This window comes from Copadichromis virginalis, linkage group LG23 (assembly GCF_057382275.1).
Source record: "Copadichromis virginalis isolate Kocher_CV1m ecotype Utaka linkage group LG23, C_Virginalis_male_GT1.1, whole genome shotgun sequence".
Lineage (NCBI taxonomy): Eukaryota > Metazoa > Chordata > Actinopteri > Cichliformes > Cichlidae > Copadichromis > Copadichromis virginalis.
This window is the reverse complement of record NC_140639.1, coordinates 2,627,633-2,652,560: the sequence shown is the minus strand read 5'-3', so window position 1 is coordinate 2,652,560 and position 24,928 is coordinate 2,627,633. Positions and strand designations below refer to the sequence as shown.

Sequence of the window (24,928 nt, the reverse complement as noted above, 5' to 3'; positions counted from 1 at the left end):
TTAAATAGATTCAATATCTTTTTTCAACAGAACTGCAGACTGCACAGATGGTATCTTCCCAAAGGAAAAACTACTATAGCTTACTAGGGTATATTAGACTTAACAGTTACTATATACAGTAATGGACTTCTATACATTTTACATAAGATTAAAACTTTGGGTGTAAGATTCGGATAATTATTTATTAAAAGGTAGACATTTTAAATGAGAATAAGAAAGAAAAGTATGTCTTTGTGCCCCCTTTTCCCTGTTCATGCCCTATCGGCCCCCCTGGCTAAACTTTGCTAGATCCACCCCTGCACAGTTACCATCCCTCAGCTACATAGAAAAAGATCCTGGTGTAGAAAGTAATATTAAATAAATTCTAACAACAGCTTATCAAGCTTAAACGTGCTTCTGTTGTTCAGCCGCTGGTTTCCTCTTTTTGGCACGAAGTGAGCCAAAAACAAACAAGAGAGACGGACTGGCGACAGAAAAGCCGATCAGCTGATCATTGATCAGTTTCATGATTGAAGTAGCAGCAGGAGAGGGAGGGGGAGTTCAAGTTTTATCTCCTTAGTCAATCCGATTATTAAGTGATGACGTGACGAATCCTACTTCCGGGCCTAAAGTAGTCTGCATATGGCTTTTGTGTGATTCTGTTCTGATTGATTTAATATGTCGCTTGTCTCTTTGAGATTGTCATTGTTATTGTTGTAAATAAAGTTCATTTAAAAAAAATATGGCTTTTGTGTTGTTAACATGTTTAATGTTTTGTATTTTCTTCTATTTGATCTCCAAAAGCTCCTAAAATAGTCAGTGATCACTGTTGACCTCCCTCGGCTTTTATTACCGCTAATCATTTATTTAAGCTCAGTTTTTAAAACCTTAGGATGTAACTACAGCCCAGCCCATGCAGCAGTATATGAATGACTAACCTCGTATTGTGGATGGATTATCTCAGTTGTTCTCCTGGCTGAAGTTTGGTCCTTTTACAGCATCCTGCCATGTGATTACATTTGTTCCTGACCACCGAGAACACTCACGTTAACTTTTATCGAGTGGGAAAAAAGTTAGCTTGTTTATATTATGCTAACATAGCTGTGTCGCTAGCGGTCACGTAGCACATCATTATATACCAGCTAGCCCAACTTCAGTAACCCTACAAACGTCACTGCTGTTTAGTTTTCTGTCTTCATTTATGCTGGAAGTGATAACAGAGCTGTACATTTTAATTTGTTTCCAAAACCCCGCAGTCAGGACATGCTATATTGTATTTAGATAGAAGCTAGCGAGCTAACTCCCTGCTAACTTCTAACTCCGTTAAATGTCATAAATTCCGTTTTCATGGATGCCTGGATGTTAAACTCAATTGTTACACCTGGTAGAGCAGAACGCTGATCATTTTATTAAAGATGAAAGACTTAAGACAGTTTTTCAACTCTCAGTAATGCCACAGTGATCGTTTGATATATGGACCTGCAGCGGAGTTTAGACCCAGACACGGCTAGTGACGTCAGACTGAACAATCGGATAGAATATTTTACTGAAGGTCTCGGGAATCATCATGGCGGCTTTTGGCAAATGTTAGGTGAGCCTTTTTGTTCTTTTTTTCCTTCGAGTTCGGCCATGGGTGCCATTTTTTCCCAGCCCACTTCCTATTATTAAATCATAACCTTTAACTGAAGGAAGTGAGACCCACAGTTCTATGTTGTTCTGGGGTGTTTTGTGGCCTGTCATTGCATTCTTGGCTCATGTTTGTTACTCCACTCCTGAGAATGTTCGTCACCATTCTAGGTTTTACCCATTTGTGGATAATGTACTGTGTGTGGCTAGTGAAATTGAACTCAGCTTCCAAAAACAAATGCAGTTAATTACAGTTAATACATCATTAAACAAAATAGTGCAATTACTTTTTTGGATAAGGCTCAGGAGAGTTGGATAGCTTTTTTGCCCTAATAAATGCATTTTGTAATCTAATCCGAAGAATTTGTGTGTGAAACGTGCAAAAAAAAAAAAAAAAAAAACTGCGACCAAGGAGGCAGCAAATACTTTTTCATGGCACTGGAGCTGCTGCCAGTGTTGAATCAGGAAACATGAACTATGGTTCCAGACTAGACTAGTGTTGGTGGAAAACGGAAGCTGAATGAGTTACGATGGCACATTTATAACCACAGTTATTGGTCAGCTGCACTTGGGTGTGATCAAGTTCATACTGAAACCAGAGGATATGTGTCATCTGCTTTTCCACTGCAAGGAGCCGCAGATCGAAACGTGCTTAAGAGCCAGGAGGAAACCAAAGAACCACGATACACACAGAGTTCATTTATTAGTTTGTGACAATGTACTGGGACATTTTCTGATACACCTCCTGTAGTCTTCATTACATGACATGTACAATGTCTGACAGCTCAGCAGCAGCATTTGCAGTCTGCCTATTACCACCTGTGCTCACATTTTAGCAACACATATCAACCCTTCACTTATGTGTAACCTAAGGCCATGGAGCTCCACCCTAATGATGGACAATTTAGAACATAAAGAGTTACGTACATGACAGTACTGTGCAAAAACTAAGCCACCGACCTGCCCACCCACCAAATTTCGCAAAACACAAAGGTCCTTGAAAAGCATTCACAGATCACAGAGATCTGTATGCAAGGGGAGCTTAAATATCAACCATTTTCTGCAGGATTTACATTTACAGACTCACTCACATGCTAACGTTAGCTGGGGAAGGACACTATCAAAGAAAATGTTGTACTTCTTTGTGCTTTTATTGTAAACCTGGTGACTTGGGCAATGGACATTTTATAATGCGGCAAAGAAATCCTGTTCAGAGGACTCAACTCGATGCCAAGAAAATGAGAATACAAATGCATAGAAACCGAACATTTTTAAACTGAAACCAAACATAACTGCATACTCCATCATTATGACCACATCACACTCTTTCACCGCCTGTTTCGGAGGACAGGAAATTGATTTTCCAAGCACATTAAAAAAGCCCAACCTTGTCTACGTTTTAATTTTGTCTTCAGCACAAAGAACAGGGACACAATCCTTGGAATTAATTCAGTAGTTTGGTTAATTTCTATAATAAATTAAGTACTCTGCTCCCACTCCACAGAGACAGTGGCTTTCATTACAAATAACTGCAGTGGTAAAGAGGATGCACATAAAGCAAATCAGATACTTTACATTCACATAATTACAACTGCATGTGGTCCTCCTGTCTCTGGTCTGATTAGGAAGTGCAAATGTCTCGTGTGTATTTATGGTTTGTTAACTGGTCTACTTGTGCTTTGGCCAATAATGTGACATCTCACTGAATAAGAAGTCAAGACCTTAACAACAAAACTCTACCACAGCCCATTACATCAGCACACACTGCACTTCCTTTAGTCATGTCTGTGTTGGTGGTAAACACTGGTTAACAGAGCCCTTATGCTGCCTGACAAAACAAACAGATTTCACAAAGTCACCGGACAGTGAATCCACCGAGCTACTGATCTCATTTTTCTCAGGAAACGTCTGTACAGAGACGACTCAAGGCCCGTCTGAGAACAGGCCTCTGGTACATGTGCAGAATAAATCGTAAGTTAGCAGTCCAAAGTCTGATGTCCATCTCTGGCAGTCTTAAAATCACATATCTGTTTCTGCAACAGTTCTTCTGCAGCAGTTTTGACAGAGAGGCATATGGCAGCATTTCTGAAGGATTCGGAAGTCCTCTCTCCTCCGTCCTGCAGCGTGGCGTTACAGTAATCAGGTGAGAGCAGTCCTGCAGTCTCATTCCAATCACCGCGCCCAAAGTTAAGGAGGAAGGTGCGTGTATCGCAAATTTAAAACCAGACCTTGATAAAGTTTCTGAACCGTAACGATGAATCCACCATCCATTGCCTTCGATGTCCCGTTACAACGCCCCTGTGCATTCCACCGCCCTCTGTCGTCTTTCCTCAGTCCTGCTTGTCCATACCACAAAAAACCCTTCATTCTTCCAGTCCTTTCCCAGATGTAATCCTGTCCAGCAGGCCAACTGAGGAAATTGTGCACACACAAATAGACAAACACTTACGTACACCCACACAGAATTCATTGTACATCTTTAACATAATCACTGCTTTTATAATCGCCATCTTACTAATCCAGGATACAGCAAAGATGGAAGTGTTTTGTGTATTTTCATTTTTATGCATAATTCATGTCCGTGTTTGTGTGAGCGTATACATGTGTTTGTGCGTGTCCGGTTTAGTCCAAAGGGGTTTCGTGTCAGTTGGTCTCGTAGGAGGAAAGCAGTGCAGCATCCACAGGCTCCATGCACGAGGGGCAAGTGAAGGATCTCATCAGCCAGTCATCGATACAGTCCATGTGGTAGATGTGCATGCAGGGCAGGAACCGGATCGGGTCTCCGTAGACAAAGTCCATCATACAGATGACACACCTGCAATGGTGAACAACATTTGTCTTATTAAAAACACACTAGTCATTGGTTGAACAGCACAACTACACAGGAAACAACAAAACAAGTAAAAAACAAAAAATACACAGACAGACCTTCAACTATGATAAATGATTACTTCTCAATTTAAAGGCACATCCCTGGAATTTGGAATAAAATAAAATGCAGAATAAATAATATGACATTTTTGAGATAAAAAAATAATTATTTAATTCAAAACATTTGATCTAAAAGATTCATCTCTCAGTCAGAACATGCTATATCAGGTGGAAGCTAGCGAGCTAACTTCCTGCTAACTTCTAACTCAGTTAAATTTAATAAATGCTGTTTTCATGGATGCCTGGATGTTAAACTTCATTGTTACACCTGGTAAAGCAGCAAAGCTGATCATTTTATTAAAGATGAAAGAATTTAGACAGTTTAAACTCTCAGTGATGCTGCAGTGTTCGTTTGACTTTGGGACCTGAAGTTGACAGAGCTCCAGATCCAGGTGACCGCAAGTCAAAATGTCAACCTGTCTATGTCCCGCAGCAGCCTGGATTCAGTTTGAATATTGATCGGTTTATGCCTTTTATTCACTGTAACATATAATTTTTGGGTGACGGCACAAAGACAGAGGAGGACAGAGAGCAAAAGGAAACAGGTAAGAGTGGACATGTGATCAAATTCACCAAAAATGATAAAGCTGCAGCTTCTGTTTCACTCACATTCACTGATTCATTCATTCATTTGAGATAACTAAGCAGTGTGCTGTACTGTTGTCAATGGTCTTATAATAATTATTATAAGATTATATCTTTGTCATTTTCTAGTTTCTAGTCAAGTGAGGAGGATGGAGAGAGAGGATCTACTGCAGTGTCTGTTCTTAGACACTACAATAGGTCATCCAACTGCCGTATTTTTCAGACTAAGGCACACTTAAAATCCTTTAATTTCCTCAAAAATTGACAGTGCGCCTTATGGTCCAAAAAATACGGTAATTATGTTGCTTTTGAAGGTAAAACTAATGTTTATCCAACTGAATTGAGGTTTGCAAATGTCAAAAGGGCTGATTACAGTCGCAAACAGCACATTGCATTAATATTAATTACAAGGCACTGCTGAGATTATGATTGGCAGCTGAGCCCCCCTAAAAGTTTGAAACTGGAACTGCCCCTGATAATAATTACAGGACAGTCTGGGCAATGAGAGCGCGTTCTGTCATTTTACACGTATTCTTACAATTTAAATGCTCACGCTGACAGGCTTTAGTTTACTATAGCAGCATTTCTTTATCACGTAGAAAAACAGAGACATACTGTTGAAATTGCAGTTATCATATTCAGATATCTAAATGTGTAGTAAGACTTCTTTACACTGGGTTCCACTTTAACTAAGGCGACCACATGCCACACAGCTGGAGTGCAGCGGCCAGATTTGAGTCCAACCCACAACCACTCGCTGCATGACTTCCCCTCGCTCTCTCCCAGCGTTGCTGTAATTTGACTGCTGCACTAACCAATGACAGAAAAAACTCCTTTGCACAGACAGAAAGGAGAGTTTTACTTATCCAACCCACCTAAAATCAAAGTGGGCGGCTCCCCCCAAAAATATCAAGGTTTGTGCTGTACTGTAACTACACATCTCTGTATCAAAGCAATGTTTTCATGCTAATAACAAGAATTTATTATATTCTGAATTTTACTGGAATGTGCCAACATGAAGCTGTGTGGAAAACCAAGCAGTAACTCAGTGAATAAACTCCTGTTTGAAACGTATGTAACTCTTGAATTCTGCAGTGAAGCAGTATTTGTGTTTGCCCACTCAGAGCTTCTACTCACTCTCTGATCTTCTTCTCGGATCCATCCCTTCCCGGGTCATACACGCCCTTTGGGAGGTGCTGGATAAGCCCGATGCGTTGAGCGATTCGGATCTGCTCCTCTTCGGTCAGCTGAGTGACCAGTCGGGTTTGGCTGGGCGTCGGATGGTAGACAGGCACATGGATTTGCTCCTGCAGGAAGAAAAGAGACAACATAAAGAGGCTTAACACTGTTGAGTAAGTCTACTTTACAAAATCTGTAACATGAAAGCTGTGGCAGGGGAAGAATTGATGAGAAACACTAAGTACAAACGTCTGAAAAATACACCTCAAAGTTGGCCTTTAAAAAAAAAAAAAAAAAAAAAGTATTGTTTGAGAGGATATCGTCACCGAATCTCTCAGCAGGCTATATCTGTGCTGGATTTACTTTAACAAAGGAAGATTTGGGCCTTCTCACTTTCAAAAAGGAAAGAAGAAAAACTCCTGATTATGGCACAAACTTATTATGTGAGCCGGGACATAAAAATAAACTCTGCCAGTACAACACTGATGAGGCTTATCACATAAAATCCCTCAGCTTAACAAGCAGACGGGTTCATTCACTTTAGTCCTCTACAAAATCAAAGTACTCGAGTGCAACAATCTCACAATCCAACAAACTCTCCTAATATATAACTGTCAGTGTCGAGAAGCCGGCCCAAAATAAGACTCACATCCTCACAATATCCATCGTCAGTATCTAAAGCAGTCTATTAGGCCTGGATGTCTGGACATGCTGTAAGCTAATGATTTCAGGCAGTAGATGGTAGTGTTTCCCCACACCCATAAGCCACTGCAGCCGATACCAACATGCGATGGGAAATCTTACTGTTGTTCTAGTTCACGTCATTAAAAGTAACTTTATTTATTTAACAGTATTTCTAACTGATGCACATTTTCCTAACAAATAAGGATCCCAGCAGGAAACAAATCCATTTGGGTTTTGAGCATTAACTGTTTTTTTTTAAAATGCCAATTTAAAGCAGCTCATATTTCTAGCTCAATAATTTTCTGACTCAAACATCAAAGCAGCCTCAGTCGAGAGAAGTGTGAAATGAAAAGTCTGTCATTATGTCTGGGATGGGTTTCTTTTCTTGTCTTTGGTTTTTTTAAACACTGGCCTGGAAAACCACATAAGTGAAAGATTAATGTGTCATCAAAGTAACAGCGAGTCAAAGTGAACGGGTTTCAGTATTAAAGAGTCAAAGCAAACATGAGAGGCACAATATCGTCACACCAAAGCATGCACTGTATTCTGACTGTCCTTACAGTGTAATATAATGTTATTTTCTGACAGTGATGTTACTTCATTTCCTGTTCCAGCGTCAGTCACATCAAACTACGAGCTGCACACAATCACGTTTGTGTAGATTGAGAAACCCTCAGCATACCTGAATACCTCCACAAACAGACACAACCACAGTACCATAAATTCACCATTAGAAGCTCGGAGCAGACCCGAGTTAGCCATCTGAATGTGCCGGGTTCAGAGTGACAACACTCCTGAACTCTGAGGTATCTGAAACGCAGCATAACCGTGCAGCCTTCTTACTCAGCTCTGAGTTTATCCTGACAACACAATATTTCAGAAAATATTTATATAAAGACTTTCAAGCTTTAAACCAAACCAACCAGCCACAAAGCAAATCACGGCCAGAACAAAATGTGTTCAGGATCAAAAACTAAAACAAAACAAAAAACCTTTGAAAATCCTTTTTATTGCTGCAGTGTTGTTAAAACTGAACAGAAAGAGATTTTGTAGTTCATGTTGTGTGTGTATGTAAATGATAGCTTAGTTATCAGTACTGTACAGTTGTTCCTGACCTCAATCACCGCTCTACCAGTTTCTGACATTTGCATGGTAACAGCGAACTCCACCAATCAGGAATATCGCTGTTTAAATTCAGGATTGTGGGTAGTGTAGTGTCTTTCTGTCACAATGTGAATCAAACAAACCACGATTGGTATCATACAAAGCTGTGGTTTCTACAGGTTTCACAGTTTTGTCCTTCATGCTTCATGACTTTCTTAATGACATTGCCCACTGTGCTGTCTATTTCTTTTCATATGTAGTCCACCCAATTAAAATCACAGCTGGAAAGTGGACGACAACATATTCGATTAAACAGATGATGCCTGGAAAAGGCCTCTGTAAGAAGTCAAAGAAGTGTCAAAGGTATTGTAACTGTACCTTCAGGGGCGAGATTGCTTTTTTGTTTTGTGTTTAAGCATTTTAAGCATGAGAGGTGACACACAGACACACACAAGCAGTCTACTTTTTAATTTGTTTGAAATGCTATCTTTTAAAGCTAAAGAGTTTTAATGGGACAGATGGAGATGCTAGCTAGCCTCTCAGTCTCTCAGCAACATTTAACCCACGAGTCAGCATAATTTTAGCAGTCGAGGCTGTCTGTTCCTCCTCTGACAGCCATTTTTTTAGCCAACTCTAAAAGCCAGGCAGCGATAATAAAAGCTGCAGACGGGGCCTCTTGGGGAGGGGGGGGAGCAGCAGCTGCACTGTGTGTGTTTAGGGTCCTCAACTGTGCAATGGTCAGCAGTGTAATTGTTGTCATATGTCAGCTGGGCTGACAACTGTTTATTAAGTGACCTCAGTGGTACCAAAAGGGTGAAAGGGGAACTAATGAGGGGGGTGGACCTTGGTTCTCTCTGCCAAGCATGCTGTAGGTTGCTGAGCCAAGCACACAGCAGCTACAGCAGCGACTGTCAGCCTGCCAGGCTCAGGCTGCTAATGGTGAGCGGGAATCAAGGTGATGGTAGCAAGTAGGGGAAGCAGATGCACACAATAAGTGGAAGGTTTCCAAAAGAAATCAGCTGGGGGGTGACTATCTGCATCAAGCTGTAAGGGAAGCAACACCTGAAACATGAAGCGTTCGCAGTCTCTGAAATCTTAGCTCTTCTTCTGAGCCCTGCAAAGTAACAAAATCTCTGAACGAGACCTGCAGACACTTGCACACAACGCAGGGCAGCATGCACACCGGCAGCAAGAACAATAACGGGGGCCGAATGATGCGCGTTAGCATCACAGGATGTGTTTTGTGGTGCGATAACAGGACAAGACTCAAAGTGTGCCAACACCGGTAAATGATCTCATCAAAGCAGGAAGTTGATCCACCGATGCTGGCCAATGATATTATAACTAATATTAAACACATCCCCAAAAAAGAAAAAGAAAAACCTGGATGTTAATTCTTATAAATGATGTCCCCATTAGTGTAAAAAAAGGGATGAAAAAGCAGTTTTTCTGCAAAAATTGCCCCAGTCAGCTTGACATGTCTGGTTTCTAAAGACAAGCACGTTCAAGGCAAAAATACTCAGCTTGAGGCTTTAATAGGTGATGTCATGTTGGCGACACCCAACTTTAAACACATAGTTTGTACCACAATTTAAAGTCCTGCATGAACATTAGTTATGCCTCTGTAATATACTAATCAAACCCCCCCCCCCCCGAGCCATCTGATCATCATTACTTGTAGCTCGGCTCTCAGTTTTCAGTCCGAGGAAAATGAGAACTAAACTTTTGGATGAAGTTGTGAAGAGAACAAAAGAATTTACTTGTAGCTGAGTCAGGGCTCTGTGATAAGCTCTGTGTTGGAGGCAAAGCCCACGTCTATGTCACTGACCTGCAGTACAATAACACGCTTGTCAGCGCGGTTTTCTCCACGCCCCCAATGTTTCTGTAACCATATTAGGACAAAATGTAGGTAATCAGACGCTCCTCCAGTGGGGTTTATTGCCGCCTTCCTTACAAGGCTAAAGATCAACATCATGTAAGAATGAAGTAATGTAACCCTTACCTTTGATTAAGGCCGAGGACCTAAAGTTCAGCTCATTACCATTGTCTGGACACATTGAAGAAGTTACACAGTTTTTCCCGTTTTCCTCGACTGCGACACATGCACACTTTCTTAGCATGTTTGTGAATGTAGTCTGGGACATTACAATATACTTTCAAAAATAAATATACAATATTCTATTACATGCACCGAAATCATTCAGAAAAATACTTTTCAGTTTTCATTTCTTATTTTTTCTCGGCTCCATCACATTTGAAGGCCAATTAGAAAGTGCCACCAAAGCAACCTGGCTGAGCACACTGTGTTTAAAGCAAACTGCTGGCGAGCCCTCTCATCCCAACAGTAATGCAGCTGGTTGATAGACTGTGCTCCTCTTGTGTATCTACTACAGTGAGAGAGCATATTAAAACCTCATCAGGAGAAACTTTATGACTGGTTCTTATGTGACATGTTTCCGATCCTCTTTGACCCTCCTGTGCTGGCAGACTGAAGACAGAAATATCACCTGTATTAGATTTGCAGACAGATGGGTGACAAATTAAAACCTGAGATCGTTGACATCATTTTATACAAAAAAACACTAAAATTGATCATAACTCCAACAACAAAGAGGGAAAATTTCAAAGTCTGCAAAGTGTCTCAGCCAATAAGATTTAGCTATGAAACAAGATGAAAGTAGAATATAGGCCAGACTAAATGTGATCAATAAAAACACTTGTCACTGCTTCTATCAGGATACTCTGGTGTTACAGCCGAGAGTGAACACACATATGCACACACCCCCCCCTCTAAAACACACAGGGGTGCCTTATCTCCTGTGGTCCAGACCGAGATGAGTCAGCTCCTGTCTCGCCAGCTGCTGTCCAAATCACCACAGTCGACACACACACACACCGTCTGCTATACGCCCGTCTGCACAAAAATACGCAGGCATAAGCTTACAGCTACAGCCCAATGCTAAGAACACACACTGAACTGCACCTCCCTCTCCTTTGTTTCACAGTTTATAAAAACAACTGACGCAAACACACAATGACTCGTTTTGTTTTGACAAGAATTTTAATGGTATGCTAGGCTAAGTGGCCGGCTCACAGGACTCATGTCCCCTACTTGGCTTTCTAAATCCATCCATCGCCCATCTATAGCCAGTGACAGCACAGACTGCAAATTCTTACATTTGGCCTTTAAAATAATATTATACTAGGAGTATTTCCTTATCCTAAACAATCTGAAATGAGGCAAATATAAGGAAATTTAATGGGTGTGGGACAATTTATACTTTAATGTATCCTTTTCCAATACTGCTCCAAACAATTTGACTCAGTAGCGTCACTACTTCATAACTATTTCTGGTGGTAGTTGAAAGAATGAGGGAAGTATACAGGAGTTGCAGAGATTAAGAAACTCACAGCAGAAGGAGGAGGGCAAGCAAATGCATCCACCCATTTTCTGCTACTCATCCAGAGTCAGGTCACAGGGGCAGCAGCCTAGACAAAGAAACCCAGACCTCCCTCTCTCAACCACCTCCTACAGCTCATCCGGGGGAGCACAGGGACGTTCTTAAGACACCCAAGAGACACAATTTCTGTAGCATGTCCTGGGTTCAACCTGGGGCCTCCTCCCAGAAGGAAATGCCTGGAACACCTCACCCAGGAGGCATCCTAGCCAGATGCCAGAAAGACCTCAACTGGCTCTACTCCAAGCGCTTCACAAATGACTGAACTCGTCACCTTAATTCTAAGGAAGAGGGCAGGCTCTTCCTAGAAAGCTCATTTTCACCGTTTGTATCCTCAACCTCGTTCTTCCAATCACTACCTTGCTTGTGACCATAGGTGAGGATATGGATGTAGCTCATCTGCTTTGCTTTTATGTCCAGCTCTCTTCATCACAATGGACTGATACCACATCCACATCGCTGCATATGCAACCCCAATCCGTCAATCCCCCATTCCAGTCACTCGAGAACAAGACCCGAAAATACTTAAACTCCTCCACTTAGGGGACTGACTTGTCCCTGACCCAAAGTGGAGACTCCAGTCTTTTCTATCTGAGAACCATGGACTTTGAGGTGTTAACTCTCATTCCAGCCACACTCGGCGAGATCCTGATACACCAAAGTGTAAGCCTTCCATCACTTAGCGCTGTTCATAAATATTTTCAGTTGGATGTAATGCAGGATAAAAGTTTTTTATTTTTCACCTGTGGCCTGAGTGTCTGTGGAGAAGCAGGGACTGGTGAGATTTGGCCTGTATGTCGTATTCTGCACCCTTCTTGCAGCTGTAAATAAACGCTGATTAGTGCATCCAATAGCACTCTTCCTCTCACCTCTCAATCATGGCCCATGTCTGCCCCTCCATGAGCTTGGCTCATCCATCAGCCTCTTCATGTTAAATTTAAATTGTTCCTCCCCGCTATTGCCAAATGTTTGCTAACAAGGATCACCGGATCCCTGGATTTCTAACTATAATTTTATACACAAACACTAAATGACTGAGCATGTTTTGGATCAAAACTTACAAACAAAATCTAACTGAGTCACCTGACAAAGGTCAAGTACAAGTGACAATGTTTTTGGAATGTAATTTAAAGGAAATGTGTAACGTCCCACCAAGAGAGCTCGAGGCACTTGTGAAATTGCTAAAATAGAGTGAATTTGTTCTTGTGACATGTGGTGGGTCAACATCTTACTAAATAGTATTTGGGGTTTTGTTTGTTTGTTTTTATGTTGTTGTTTTGTTTTTTTATCGGGGGTCCATCTGTATGTGTAATGTAACAATTATAAAAATTAATCCCACCATTCCTCTTTACAAGGATTTTGCAAAAATTAGCCACAACATTATACCTGAGAGGTAACTTGAGAAAGAGAGGAGTCGGAATAAAAACTAACAAAAAAACCAAAATTCCCTGAAAAAGGATTATAATAGTATCTTATCCATTTCATGGTTCTCTATAGCATCTATGTGAAGTGTCCACATATGGAGTTATGAATGTCAGATCTGTGCACTGTCTTCATAAGCCATGAAGTTATTCAACAGCCCCAAATGCAGGCTGCCAACATACAGTCGACAGAGCCAGTTCTGGACTTTGGATCATGAATGCTCTGTATACAGACAGCAGTGATTTCCAATCAGTTTAACATGCAGACAACCTCACGAGGTTGTTTAGAATCGATGGGGAAACATCTGAAGACAGGTATGCACTTATAAAATGTTGCATTTGTTACAGATGTACTTGGGCACTATTTACAGTTTCCAGGTTGGCTAAACCTCAGGCTAGGTATAACTTAAGCTACAGACAGAAACGAAGTGTTAACGAATCTTAAATTGGAGACAAATCCATTAATCATTTCCTGTTTTTCAATTTAAGGGCTTCAGTGGGCATCCTAACCAAAGAGTGCTGATTAGACTGTTATGTCTCGAGTATGGCCCACATATGAAAATGACAGAAGGCAACACAATTCAACATTTAATTACATTAGAGCCATCAACAACAGTTCCAGTGTGACAGATTGCTTTTCATCGATTAAATAAATCCTTGTCAATGCTTATTTGACAACTACACAAAAGCTTCCCTTTCTGATTCATTTTGTAGCATAAGCACAGCTATAGCTCATATTGTCCTTGATTTGGATTTCACTGTTGCCACTGCCAGCATCAAGTTTTGCACCATGACTTGCAAATCTCACCCTCTGTATGGAGGACAGACCTCCAGGCAGTATCCAGAGTACACATTTGCACTCAGCAGCATGTGAAAGCTTTCACAAATGCAACAAATTAAATTTTAAATGGAGCATTTGGGAGAATTTAATACCCGTTCCACCACAAATTCCCAAAGCGTGTTGATGCCGAACAAAAAACGTGTGGTGAAGGTGCCGATTACTGTGGTCACCAAGGAGAAGCTGGCTGTTCTGAAAGAGTTCTTTATAAGGAGGCTTTAACTAGTTAGTTAACCCTCTTGAGAAACTCTGCCAGTATAAACACACTGCACGCAGACTTGCTGAACAACACTGAAAGCTTAGTGAGAGCTCTTCCAGAGGGCCCCTAGCAAAGATTGTGTGGTTTATTACAACATTCATCATCTATGATAACACAGCTGACTGTGCTGACCTAATTACACACTGGTGTATGCTGGACAGAGCTCACACAAGGACATGAACTGGGGAAAAATACTCAACCTGTCCAAATATAATATTGACCGACTCGGACACAGTGTCTAAGAAACGACAAAGCTTATAAATGAGAGGTTGAATGTGTTTGGGCCAAGTTTCCATGTCCCAATTCTGGTTGTCTGATAGGAAGCTACTTTCCATAGCGGGAAACAGATGCTCTTCATGCAACTCCAAAAGGGAACAGGGTCTTCTCCCAGAAACAAACCAGGGATCTTTAGCTTGTTAGACAAATGTGCTAACCATTAATTTTGGGCAAAAGTAATGGTAATAGCTCCTTTGTTATTTTGTATATTCCCCTCTTTTCTTTTTAACATCTAATGTACAAAATTCATTGTAGTTCTACCAATTAATATGAAGATCTATAAAAAACAAAATTTACCTAAAGATTTCCTGATGAAGCTCAATTAGATTTTCAAATAATGCACCAATAATCAGTGTTCGTGTTTGTATATTCACATTAATTTCAAAAACATTACTTTTCAAGATCCAGCTAGAAAGCCCTTGATGTTAATTTTTCTTTTTAAATGTTAGGACAACTTGGCAAAGTCTCTCCTTTAGGTTTTCACCCCTAGTGTGATGAAAATAAAACATGCTTGCCTGAATATAACATTACATTATGTAACATCCTACAACACAAGTTCTCCTTCTGTACCGACCTGATGTCACCTTTAGTTTCCCATGCTTTAGAAAAATCCTTATCTTAAATCTACAGATAAGGCACAGCTTAACCTAGTAACAGCAAACTGTCTGACAAGGCTTACATAACACATACCAGCTGTCTCTTAACATTGAACTTGCTGGTCTGTATTATAGAGAAATTACAAAGGAAAGATAAGTAACACTGTGCATCATATTTACAGTTACAGCATAGCCTGGTCTGTTTGTGGATGATCTAATTCAGGAAATAAGGTCATCATACAAAGTTGTTGCCCTGAAGGAGATTAGTCAAAAGAAGCAGTAAAGTTATGAAAGTCACCAAGTCATAATTCTCCTACACATGGAGAACTGGGCTCTGTTTCAAGTTCACTGTTAATGTGTACCACAGGCCATGACAGATTTATGTGCTGACTTACATGAGCCTAAATGATTTGGTTCAGAGTTTCTGAATGAGCAAGCCGTGCTGCTGTTGTATCAGTGAAGCCTGAATCAAGATATGACTTCAGGGAATTGACGGACAGAGGCAGGACCATCGGACAGAACAAAGCGGATTAGTGTCAGTGCTATGAAGGGACAGGGTCACTGAGTCGTTCTGCCGCCCAAGGGTGATGTTGGATCTGTAAACAGCTGATCTTGCCTTCAGCTGCATAAAGGCAGACGTTTTTGGGCCGAGCCCGTCACACATTATCAGACATTGTCCACGCTTCAGGTATTTCATGAATTTTGCTCATGGCAAAACATATCTACGAGCTCATTTTCCCTGAAACTGTTGGTGAAAGTTACCTGATAGGGGGGCGGTGGCTCCTGATCGGGATCAGCACCATCTCCGTAGCTGGCCCGGTCCGACTGAGATTCATGTAGCAAAGAAATGTCATCCGATGTGGGAGATTTCAGACAGTTTCCCATCTCCTCCCTCTTCAATCAAACTCTCCCCTCTGTCGTCTTCGCTTTACTAATTTCAAGGGTCACTTTCACAGACAATGGGAGAGGAGAAAAAGGCGTCGATGGGGCGTTTTTTCCATACACAGCTGATGATTCTCCTTCCCAGACGACAGGAGGGCTGCCCAGTTTAACAACAACAAAACATCGCTCGGCTAGCTGCTAGCCACACAAAGAGCTAGCCTGCTAACACCAGCTAGCATTCGAAAGGGAACATCTAATCGCTTAGCTAAAAATAAATAAATTCGGAGCTGAAACAGCGAGCTAGAATTGTGTTTATTGACGCATCGAAGGGAAGGAAAATCCAATACCCCTCAACGCAAATCACAACGCTAACAGCAATTTTCCTGACGCGGACCTCTATGTCTGAAGGGGACTTTCCAGTTTGCAGACAGCAGCCGAACAACGAAAGCTGGTGATGTAGCAACACAAAGCACCGCCCCGCTGAAAAAGAACCAATGAGCTGTTACCTTCTTTGAGTAGGCTCTTTTAAGCAGCCAATCAGATTCGTGATCAAATTGCCCTTCGCTAAAAACATAAACACAGCCTTTGTGATAGCTTTGTAAGTGTATTTGTGTTATTCCTCTTGCTGACCACAAAGTAGTACTTGATCACCCACTTTTTAGTTTTTCTTGCGGCTGGATATTTAAATATTTAGAATAATTTTTTTTTTAATTCTCTTTGTGTGTTTTCGATAGATTATGACGTGTTATAATAGTCCTTGTTTTCGTATCCCTGACTGCCAGAGTCTCACACTTCAACAAAATAAGATGACTTTATCTAACAGATTAGATTATATAAGGACAACAGATGTACAGTCAAGTTCTTTGTTCTGTACCTAACACCACTTCACTCTGTAAACTCTGTTTTGTTATGCTTAAATGGCTAAAAGGAAAAACCAGACAACACAAAATTGGATTTGTAGTTGCTTTTCATCATGTTAAATTACAACGGAAACATTCAGTATGTACAGGAATGTCATTCCGTAATTTTGGTAGCCATGCCCAGTAAAATATGCAGATAATGCCACTACATTAGTTAGAATTTGACTGCAGTTGCAAACCCAAAGAGCAAAAAATGAAAATAATGTTATTTGAAAGTATAACATGAGTGGTTTTGGGAAATTTCTGGAGAGCAGCTGCTGTTAGAACAATAAGAATGCATTTCCTTCACCATTAGAAAAAAAGAACTTCAAGCCATCTTAAATCCTAAATCGAACTCTAATCATGAATAAAACAACAGTGCTCTACTGCTCTAATTCCAACACTTGAGACAACATGTGAGTTCAGGTTTATTACTCACTATTGCAAGTACGCAACCTTTCCAATAACCTAACCACCAACCATGTTAGAGGTGACCCCTATTTATCCATAACCAGATTACTATATACAGGAAGTGATTACAACATCCAAGTGCTTCAATAGATGTTTCTGGGCAAGCATGTAATATACAAGAGCAGCAGAAGATGATCCTGAAGCAGGAAGACTGTGGTGGTTGCGATGCTTCTGAGCTCCTTCACCTACTAAAGATGCAGCAGGCGGACAAGCACGCAGCACTTTGCCGCTCGCCGTGAAAGGCCCATTTGTTCGAGCTCAAGTACTGCTGGAGGCCGTCCCACACACCAGGAGGGGAAAAGAAGGGAGTCTGCCTTTCTAAAAGACACATTCATCTGTCCTCTTAAAACGGGACAATTTGTGTAAAAGGTGCCATTTACAGTATATAAATGTCTTAGAGGAAGTCTTAGAGGCATTCTTTTTCTTTTACTCTGGAGAGGTTGCATATCTGGCTGACTTCCAAAGCTCTGTGCAAAAAGCCATAAAATGCAACTATAAATAAAACAAGATTTTAGATTTGATCATCTCTTCAAAGGGAAACTCGGAGAGAGCTATCTCACAAAATACATGTGTGTCTACCACTGATGTAATATGTTTCAGAAAAAGGGGAAAAAGGAAAATGCGCAATAAAACACTCTCTCTCTGACAAACAGAATAAACCAAAGTTTAGTGTAAAAATTTAAACAACATATCATTTTTGATTATATTGCTGATCAGTAACCAATTACAAGGAATCTCCTAGTTCTCAGGGACTTAACAAAACATCACTGTGTGTCATTTTTATTTTTAAATAATCGCTCATTTATATTCTACACAAAAAATGGGAAACTCTGCAGCAGCCAGATCAAATGACTTGGAGAAGCTAGTGTCAGTCATTTCTGTAAAGGTTGTTTGGTACTCTGGCTCCATCAAATCGCAGACTCAGTACCCTGCACTGGGAATGTTCTACCCTCGGGGTATTAGCAGAGGCAACTTAGAATATACACCAAATAAATCTGATTGTGTTTTGTACTCCAGTGCACCACTTACAGGTGGCCACAGTGCTAGACAGACGACCCCGCTAGAAGCAATGTTTCATAAATATAGGCACATTTCATAATTAGTCTCCATTTTAAATCAGAAGGAAGTAAAGTTCATGAGGATATATCTCTGGAAGAGGGCAAATCCACCGAAGCCAGTCAGAGCTGCAGTTGCTTGGCACACATGAGGAAAAGCCTCTTCCCCTAGCCTCTTGATGAAAACTAACAAATTATTCCCTAATAATCAGGTCTGTCCTGGTCTGTGTGTTGGCATGATGAGACTGTAGGAGACAAATGCTGTCTTTCCTTAGTGTGCCGTCCTCTGTTTGTTATGGGCTGGAGGGCACATGGATACCGTTCTCCCCGCTGCCTTTGGCCTTGTGCAAAGCAGCCTGTATACGAAAGTGTGTCCGTGATTCCATCGAGTAGTTTTTGTAATTTTGCCTGAAACAGAAAAAAAAGAAGATCAAGAAAGTTCAACCTGAACCCCAGAAATCCAAAGTTTATAGCAAAGTCGAGTAAACTTTATCTCGTATTCTAAAACACTCAAATCTGAGTGAAACCATGAAGATGAATGGAAGACGTATTTCAAAACATCAAAAGTGGAAATTCTTAATGAAAGGTTTCATGTGTACAGTCATGTAAAAATGAACATTTTGGCTGGACTCTACGTAGTCATATAGATTACTACATGTTCCTAATCAAACAGATTAATTGATCATCAGCAAATGTGACCTGGAGCATTCAAGTGTCTCATGGAAAAGCCCAGGAAAAGCACCCCAAAGTCAGACAATGCAATGCTGAGAGAGTCTCAGCATGTTTGTGACAAAGTTCATCACAGTACAATTAAAGATTGAAGAAGTATGGTTTGTTTGGAAGAATTGCCAGGAGGTAGAGCGTAGCAGCACGATTTAGGTTTGTGGTCTGAATAAATTACAAGGATATCCTTTGGACAAAACAAGACCATACACAGCATATCAGCACACCCCATATTAACTGTCAAGCACGGTGGTGGAGGCCAGGGGTGATGATTTAAGCTCGTTTTGCAATGGGGAGTCATCTTCACAATAAAGGTAATTATGGAGGCTCCACAGGCTTCTGTGCTGGGATCAGTATTAATTCCATTTACATTATACATGCTTCCCTTAGTCCTTATTATTAGAAGGCATTACACATTTTCATTGCTATGCAGATAATACCCAGCGTTACCTATCCATGAAGCCAGATGACACACAACAGTTAGTTAAAGTGCAGGCATGCCTTAAAAACATAAAGGTTTGGGTGACCTCTAATTGCCCGCTTTCAAATTCAGATAAAACGTTTTTTGCACAAATCTCAGAAATATGGTGTTTAAACTCTGGATGGCATCACCTGGTCCTCCCGTAACACTGCGATGAATGTTGGAGTCGTTTTTGACCAGCCTACGTCCTTCAACATCCATATTAAACAAATAAACAGGAAAGCGTTCAGCTTTCAGGCGTCTTCTGTGAAATCAGCTCCAGTTTGGATTTGGGGAACAGACACCTTCTTTACTTTGAGACCACGCTTAAAACGTTCTTTTTTGATAAAGCTTATTTTTAGGACTGAATCGGGTGACCCTGAACCTTCCCTTAGTTACGCTGCCATTCAATTCAGTTATTGGTGCTACCAGCTAATGAATCATGGAGTATACTGTGAAAAGCGTTCTTTTTCACATGACTGCATAATGTACTGTTAACACTTGATTACACTACAACAAGAATGTGGGAGAGTATCTGATTCATACATATTCTATTAAGTACAGATGACTTAAATATGCTTTGCTGGTTCAAAGACTTACTTTGCTGTTTCTAGCAGTTTGATAGCGTCATCTTTTCTGCCTTGCTGCAGACACAGCAGGCCGTGTTCCAGCAGGGCATTGGGGACCAGGTAGTGGTCATACTTGATCTGAGTTTCACTGAAGACGAGAACAAAAATCAAATGTCAACCTGTTTTCACCAGAACACAACTGAAAGACTGAATCAGACGACTCTGTAACGGAAGCACTTTGAGGAAAGGCTCTTACTTGCAGAGGACGAGGGTAAAGTAGTGCTCTGCCTCCTCGTGGTGACCCAAGTGTTTGAGACACAGTCCCTTCAGGAGGCTCAGCAAACACTGATCATCTATGGAGAACTCCGTTCCTAAAAGTCGGCAGCAAACAGAAGACAGACTGGGTCATTCTGAACAAACAATCTCAATTATATCTACATCAACACCCGTCTCTAATATGTTTGGATTAATTTCTGTAATATAGCATTTATTTCAATCAGAATTGTCTTTGTAAATGTGCTTAATGGATTTACATACTTGGTAGACTTTCAAGTTGAGCCTGTGCCTCATCCAGTGTTTTCAGCATGCCTTCAGTTAAGTCTTTGTGTTTGCCAATGACTGTATAACCGTTCCAGATGTACATCATCTCCTAGAAGACAGACAAACACATGCACAAATCATGCACGGCTAACAACCAATAATAATCTTTTACTACAGGTTGACAAAAAAAGCATTTTCTCTGCAGTGACACTCGGGATAATCACCTTTAGCACTATGGGCACAGATGTGCAAACTGCTGTGGCATTTGACAGGTTCAGCCATTCAAAACAGATCCATGCTACCTTAACTGTGCAATGTGCCCCACTGGTGAAATAACAACCCTCGATTACCTCTTTGCTAATGCTGCTATGGTCAGTCACTAGTTTCAGTGCTTATTTGACACGGCGTAATGTTTATTTAGTAAATTATGATCCTATTTAGGGTAGAATAGATGACACAGCAGGTTGATTTAGGGAGCGACTAACTTCTGATTCATACGTCACTACTTGTATGAATGTGCAGTCTCAGTCAGGTCAAGCAAATATGAAACCAACCAAAATTACAAAGTTGAGGTTTCAAAATTATAGTTCACAAGTTCACCTATTATATAAAGTCTGTGGGTAGAATAGCACAGCTGTCTGAGCTATGAGTCACACATATAAACTGTCCATTCTGATTGGCTGAACCAGTACATTCACGTTTTACAGGGCTGCACCGCAGGGTAAATAGGAGGCAAATGTCAAGTAAAGTCTTTGGCTTTACTTTAATTTAATTTATGTTTACTGGGCAACATGCAAGATGGCGTCATCCAGTGCTCACCAGCGGAGGAGCAGGAAGAGGTACGGGATTTTCTGCCAGGTAGCGGCGGGCTTTCCTGATAGCAAACTTCTCCGTTGGCAAAGACTTTCCTGCTATTTTCTGCTTGAGCCCTGGGACCTGCCTGAAATATGAGATGCATTTAGTAATTACATATCCTCCAGACAGTTTTAAAAGCCCAACAGTCTAATCAAATGTTTTATCATGGAGCACCGTTAATGGTTACCACAAAAAATTAGAATATCTGTGACACAAAAAGAGTTTAATGCCAAAAACACCAGTTTAATTTCTGTCATATTACTCCTCTGATACACCTTATAGAGTATTCTTAAATATTAGCTCATATTATTTACCAAGGACAGGCTCTTTGGGGAAGATACGATTATGACATTATTGATACTTTCACAGTGAGTCATCTCTGCTTTGCTGAGTAATTTCAGCAGCGTCTTAATTCCTACCTGAACAGACTAAGTGCTGTCTCCCCAAAGGTTAGGCAATCATCCTTAGTCAGCATACTGAGGTAGGCTGCTTTCATATATGCATAGGTAGCCTGAGGGAAGGAAAAACGTGGTTACTAATTAAATCTCATCCTTCCTTTGAAAATGAGATAAGGAGGGGAAAAAAGACAAAAATCAAAAGTTGGACATCCACATTTGTGGTGCTTTTATATGTTGGAAGGATTTTGGTTCTTGTGACCTGAGAACAGTTCATGTCTGTTTCTGCTAAAATAACTGCACAGTTTAGTTTGAACAGCCCCTGTGATGCATTTGCAGGCTGTCCGTGGTATATCCCATCTCTCAGCCAATGACGGCTGGGATAGGTTGAAGCCCCCATACGACCCTGAACTGGATAAGCCGAAGAAAATGGATGGATGGGCGGATGGATGGATGGAGGGATGGTCGGTCTGATGATGGACCTGCAGCTTGTCTAGGGTATATCCCACCTCTCATCCAGTGACAGCTGAGATACGCTCCAGCCCCCCACGTGACCCTGAACTGGATAAGTAGTTAAGAAAATGGATAGATGGCTTTATTGACTCTTTGCAGTCGCTCAACAGCCAAAGTCTCCTGTGGCCCTTAATCATCTCTGCTTTCCTGAACTTTTGAAATGGAATTTGTAAAGAGTTTATTTAGAAGAGGAGACACAAACTCAACCTCATCAGGTAATAAAACTGAACTCCTAGTGCCTTTGCCAGATGTGAGTATATGGGAGGGTTGAGTCAAAAAGTAAAATCTGTGCCAAGACTGAAAAATAAATGGGAACCAAAGGTATATGAAATCAAAAAGTGTAGCACTACAGCTAAAGCCTCGGAAAAAATGTAAATGTTTTGTTATGTTAAAATGGAGTGTATAGAGGAGCACCTTCAAAGCTCTGGGATAGCTCCCCTCTCACATTAAATATTCCTTTTTTAGTAAAAACTTTATGAAAAATCTTAATATTTATTTTCTTGAAATTGTACTTAAGATTTAATGTATTATTTACTGTATTTAATCATATCTACATCAGAGGGAGAGCTCAGACTGAATAGTTAAAGAGGGAATGTGCAGAGGAGGAACAGCGGATAATCTGGGCAAATATGGAGCTGCCAGGCAGGAGGAAAAGAAGAAGACCACAGAGGAGGAAGCTGGAGATAGGGAGAGATGGAGGCAGGCGATTCTCTATAGCGACCCCTACAGGCAGCAGCCGAAAGAAAAGAAAGTATTTAACTGTATTTCATTTGACTAAGAACCAGTCTGATCCGCATTCTATCCTGGTAATGTTGTTTTTAAGCATATCATGTTTGTTTTATTTACAATGATTTTTGTTTTTTGCACCACGGTTGTTGTTTATTTATTTTTTATCTTGACTTCACTAACTTTTACATTTCTTTTATTACTTTGCCCGCTCAGATTCACATCCCACATTATGGTGGCCCACCTTGGACCATGAGTTCTCCTTGCTGAGCAGGTCAGCGTAGAAGTAGGCCATCTTCCAGTGCCTTTTGTATGTGAAGCACCACATCAGCTCCCAGTAGCACATGTGATGGAACTGCTTCCACTGCTGCTGAGCCTCGCAGCACTCCTCAAAACGCTTGATAGCCTGGAAGAAAGGCACGTAAAGGTTGAGAATCGCTGTTTGTCAAACATATGCCACTAAATTATGATACCGATATGATATGTTTGCAGAAGAGATGATTTGACTTTATCAGTATTTTAGTTAAGGACACAAAACTGGCAATCAATGTTTAGAAAAATGAGCAAAATACAGAAAAAAATAGTTATGACCTTTATTCCACATGAGGTGATTTGTTAAGTATTTGAAAGAGCTTTTCATTCTGGTACTTCACATTTTCAACATTCAGGATTCAAGACTTTATTGTCATTATGTAAGGATTAAAAGATGAAGGCAGTACTCTCTCACATGGTGCAAAAAACATAAATATACTGACATAAACAGAACTACAAAATACAAGATTTAAATACATTACTGATATGCATTAAAAATACACACACACACACACACACACACACACACACACACACACACACACACACACACACACACACACACACACACACACACACACACACACTTTCTCCAAGGGAAAATAAATTACTCACAGCATCCAGGTTGCCTTTGATCTCTTCTATCCGACCAGCAAAGAACAAAAAGATGGATCCCTGGATGAAGACAAACACAGTATGTTTGTGAGAATGACACAAACAATCATAGCAACATTTGAAAAGCACACACAGTCATTCATCCTGACATACCTTGGGGTATTTTTTAAGATATGGCTCCAGCAGTTTTTCTGCATCCTCAACGTCTCCTTCTCCAGTGCCTTTGCGAGACAGAAGGAACCCAGCTCAGATTGCATCTTTTAGTGTTAATTTGCAGATGTGCGTGTGTGGGTGTGTTGCTCACCTAGTATGAAGCTCATGAACGTGTGATAACAGAGGAGAAGCATGTTGCACAGGAAGGACCTGAATGTACTTTCTACTGAGCCCTCTTGAAGCTGCTGGAGACCAAACTCCTATATAAACACACACAGTTGCACACATTTTCTGAGTCTACATTAAGTCTTCATTTGTGGAAGATCTATCAGCCAATTAGCAGTAAAACCAGCACACAGAGAATACACTAAAGTAGTTATGGGAAAATCTTCTGTGTTTAGTCAGCGTGTTCTGGGGATAAAACAGCGTCTGCTTGTCTACCACTTCTCTGACTCACAAACTGGCCTGTGTGCAAAACACGCAAGTACAAAATACAAGAAATGCAGTATTTGCATGTTCATAACCGGAAGATAAATCAGTCATGATGGTAATATTCAAAGGTCAACTGAGGTGCTGATGTGATGGCTTGATGAATGAAATCAGTAGTTACAACTGGTAACCACAATTTAGAGAAATAGTCATTGCTCATTATTATCAAAGCAACCATCATTTCATTGATGGTTGCAAGTTTCATTTCACGTTTCCATGAAAAATAACACGACAAACTCGTCTTAGTAGTAGTGTGATGAGTTCTACCACAGATGCACTTACAGTTCTCGAAACACTTCTCTTTCTCTGATTCATAAAGAGGCATTTCAAACAGA

The 24,928-nt window shown here is 40.7% G+C and overlaps 2 protein-coding genes across 4 annotated transcripts in view; both read right to left on the bottom strand.

Annotated features, from left to right (window-relative positions):
* Nucleotides 1-3,768: 3,768 nt before the first annotated feature.
* Nucleotides 3,769-16,276, bottom strand: rnf11b (ring finger protein 11b). 2 transcript variants are annotated; one of them, XM_085449748.1, is made up of 4 exons: nucleotides 15,699-16,276; nucleotides 6,259-6,428; nucleotides 4,207-4,420; nucleotides 3,769-4,015 (listed from the first exon to the last, which is right to left on the bottom strand). In XM_085449748.1, the coding sequence occupies exons 1-3, from the start codon at nucleotides 15,819-15,821 to the stop codon at nucleotides 4,249-4,251; spliced, it is 465 nt and encodes a 154-aa protein (XP_085305874.1). In that variant the 5' UTR covers nucleotides 15,822-16,276; the 3' UTR covers nucleotides 3,769-4,015; nucleotides 4,207-4,248. The 2 variants fall into 2 exon arrangements, with proteins under 2 accessions (XP_085305874.1, XP_085305873.1); XM_085449747.1 differs by having other exon boundaries at nucleotides 3,769-4,420.
* Nucleotides 16,277-17,836: 1,560 nt separating this feature from the next.
* ttc39a (tetratricopeptide repeat domain 39A) overlaps nucleotides 17,837-24,928 on the bottom strand; it is a 29,469-nt gene continuing 22,377 nt past the window's right edge. For both annotated transcript variants that reach the window (XM_085449745.1, XM_085449746.1), the window contains 10 exons: nucleotides 24,256-24,364; nucleotides 24,105-24,172; nucleotides 23,952-24,011; nucleotides 23,269-23,430; nucleotides 21,810-21,901; nucleotides 21,355-21,475; nucleotides 20,533-20,644; nucleotides 20,252-20,366; nucleotides 20,027-20,143; nucleotides 17,837-18,651 (listed from right to left, as the gene is read on the bottom strand). In XM_085449745.1, the coding sequence (XP_085305871.1) occupies nucleotides 18,537-18,651; nucleotides 20,027-20,143; nucleotides 20,252-20,366; nucleotides 20,533-20,644; nucleotides 21,355-21,475; nucleotides 21,810-21,901; nucleotides 23,269-23,430; nucleotides 23,952-24,011; nucleotides 24,105-24,172; nucleotides 24,256-24,364 (1,071 nt within the window). In that variant the 3' untranslated portion in view covers nucleotides 17,837-18,536. The remainder of the gene's footprint in view (nucleotides 18,652-20,026; nucleotides 20,144-20,251; nucleotides 20,367-20,532; nucleotides 20,645-21,354; nucleotides 21,476-21,809; nucleotides 21,902-23,268; nucleotides 23,431-23,951; nucleotides 24,012-24,104; nucleotides 24,173-24,255; nucleotides 24,365-24,928) is intronic.

What these genes read in the sequence shown, in the direction of transcription:
- rnf11b (XM_085449747.1), bottom strand. Translation starts at nt 15,821, where the DNA reads ATGGGAAACTGTCTGAAATCTCCCACATCGGATGACATTTCTTTGCTA. An exon ending in AGCCACCGCCCCCCTATCAG is followed by an intron (nt 6,429 to 15,698) that starts GTAACTTTCACC and finishes TTCTTCCTGCAG; the next exon opens with GAGCAAATCCATGTGCCTGT. An exon ending in TCCGAGAAGAAGATCAGAGA is followed by an intron (nt 4,421 to 6,258) that starts GTGAGTAGAAGC and finishes TCACCATTGCAG; the next exon opens with GTGTGTCATCTGTATGATGG.